The sequence below is a fragment of the Castanea sativa genome, chromosome 5, assembly GCF_040712315.1.
Source record: "Castanea sativa cultivar Marrone di Chiusa Pesio chromosome 5, ASM4071231v1".
NCBI classification, from domain to species: domain Eukaryota; kingdom Viridiplantae; phylum Streptophyta; class Magnoliopsida; order Fagales; family Fagaceae; genus Castanea; species Castanea sativa.
Window position 1 is genome coordinate 18,791,700 of NC_134017.1, and position 1,173 is coordinate 18,792,872.

Genomic DNA, 1,173 nt, shown 5'->3' on the forward strand with positions numbered 1-1,173 from the left:
CGTATCTCTTTAAAGTGGAATTCATCCGGCCCCCCCCCCCTCTTTTTTTTTTCAATTTTAATTTTGTCCAAAATAAATATTGCTAACTGCCTGAAATGAGAAGCAAAAATATTTTGATAAAAATGTTCCTTGGTAATATCAGCATGACTTTCGAAGTCTTTCGAAGTCGTGTGCGGTAGAAATACCAAACTAAATACTGCGAGCAGTACTGGGTCTTGAGCGAAGGGTCCTCTCTACCTCGTGGCCATGGTTATCCAACTGAATTTCAAAGGCCATCAACCTCGCCAATTATGTTGATTTCATGCAAAATAAATTGATTTGTAATACTTCAATAATCTTTTATTCATAAGGAACCATGTGGATAATAATTAACTACTACAATTAGTAAAGTTGATGCAGGATTGTTTGTAGATCAGTAGTGAACTTTGATAGCAATGTATTGGTTCCAGTTAACTCCGGGACGTCTCGTACACTGCAAGTATGAATTTCTCCATTTACAAGAAACACAATTTCGTTTGCCTTGTGATACTTTTGCTGATCAAAATATTCGAGACCCTTGTAAACTTGATGGACGCTTGAATTATATTCTTGAAAACAAGCAGAACGCATTGACCATTGATAATACTCTGTTGCATTGATCAACAACTTATACGCCTCTGCAGTAGTCTCATTAACTTTGGCTGCAGTAAATTCCAAGCCAATCCTAGAAAGGCCAGTAAGATTTGCACTGGAGCTGTGAGGATCTGACTCCGAAATTGAGGTGCAAACATCAGGAAAGTCAGTTTGGGTGCAAGTTTTGGTTATTAGGGGCTTGCCAATCTCATTATCGGCTTTTGCAAAATGGTGGCTTGAAAGCAAGATAGAGAGTACAACTGAAATCACTAGGAGACACGAGGAAACAACTTTCATGGCCATTTCTTACAACGCCACGGAGGAGCCTATGAAATTTGCTTCGCCTATTTTTATATTGTAGAACCGTTTGAATTTGGTTAGCATGGGGCGTAAAAACTATGTTTTACATTATCCAATAAGAGATTACCACAACAGTTCTTTACTTAAAACTCAATACATCTTGCCATATCAAATAACATATTATCTAGTTGATAATGATCACATAATTAGGATTCGTTTGGGAGTTCATAAGATAATGGAAGGAAATTATCAGAAAGGAAT

General features: G+C 37.2%; 1 protein-coding gene across 1 annotated transcript; it reads right to left on the minus strand.

Moving 5' to 3' along the window:
• Window positions 1-381: 381 nt before the first annotated feature.
• Window positions 382-915, minus strand: LOC142634854 (uncharacterized). Its single transcript, XM_075809105.1, has one exon. It carries the CDS (start codon window positions 913-915, stop codon window positions 382-384), a length of 534 nt encoding a protein of 177 aa, XP_075665220.1.
• Between the last annotated feature and the right edge of the window lie 258 nt (window positions 916-1,173).

Excerpts from the sequence above, each read along its gene's own strand:
- LOC142634854 (XM_075809105.1), bottom strand. The coding sequence starts at position 915 with ATGGCCATGAAAGTTGTTTCCTCGTGTCTCCTAGTGATTTCAGTTGTA.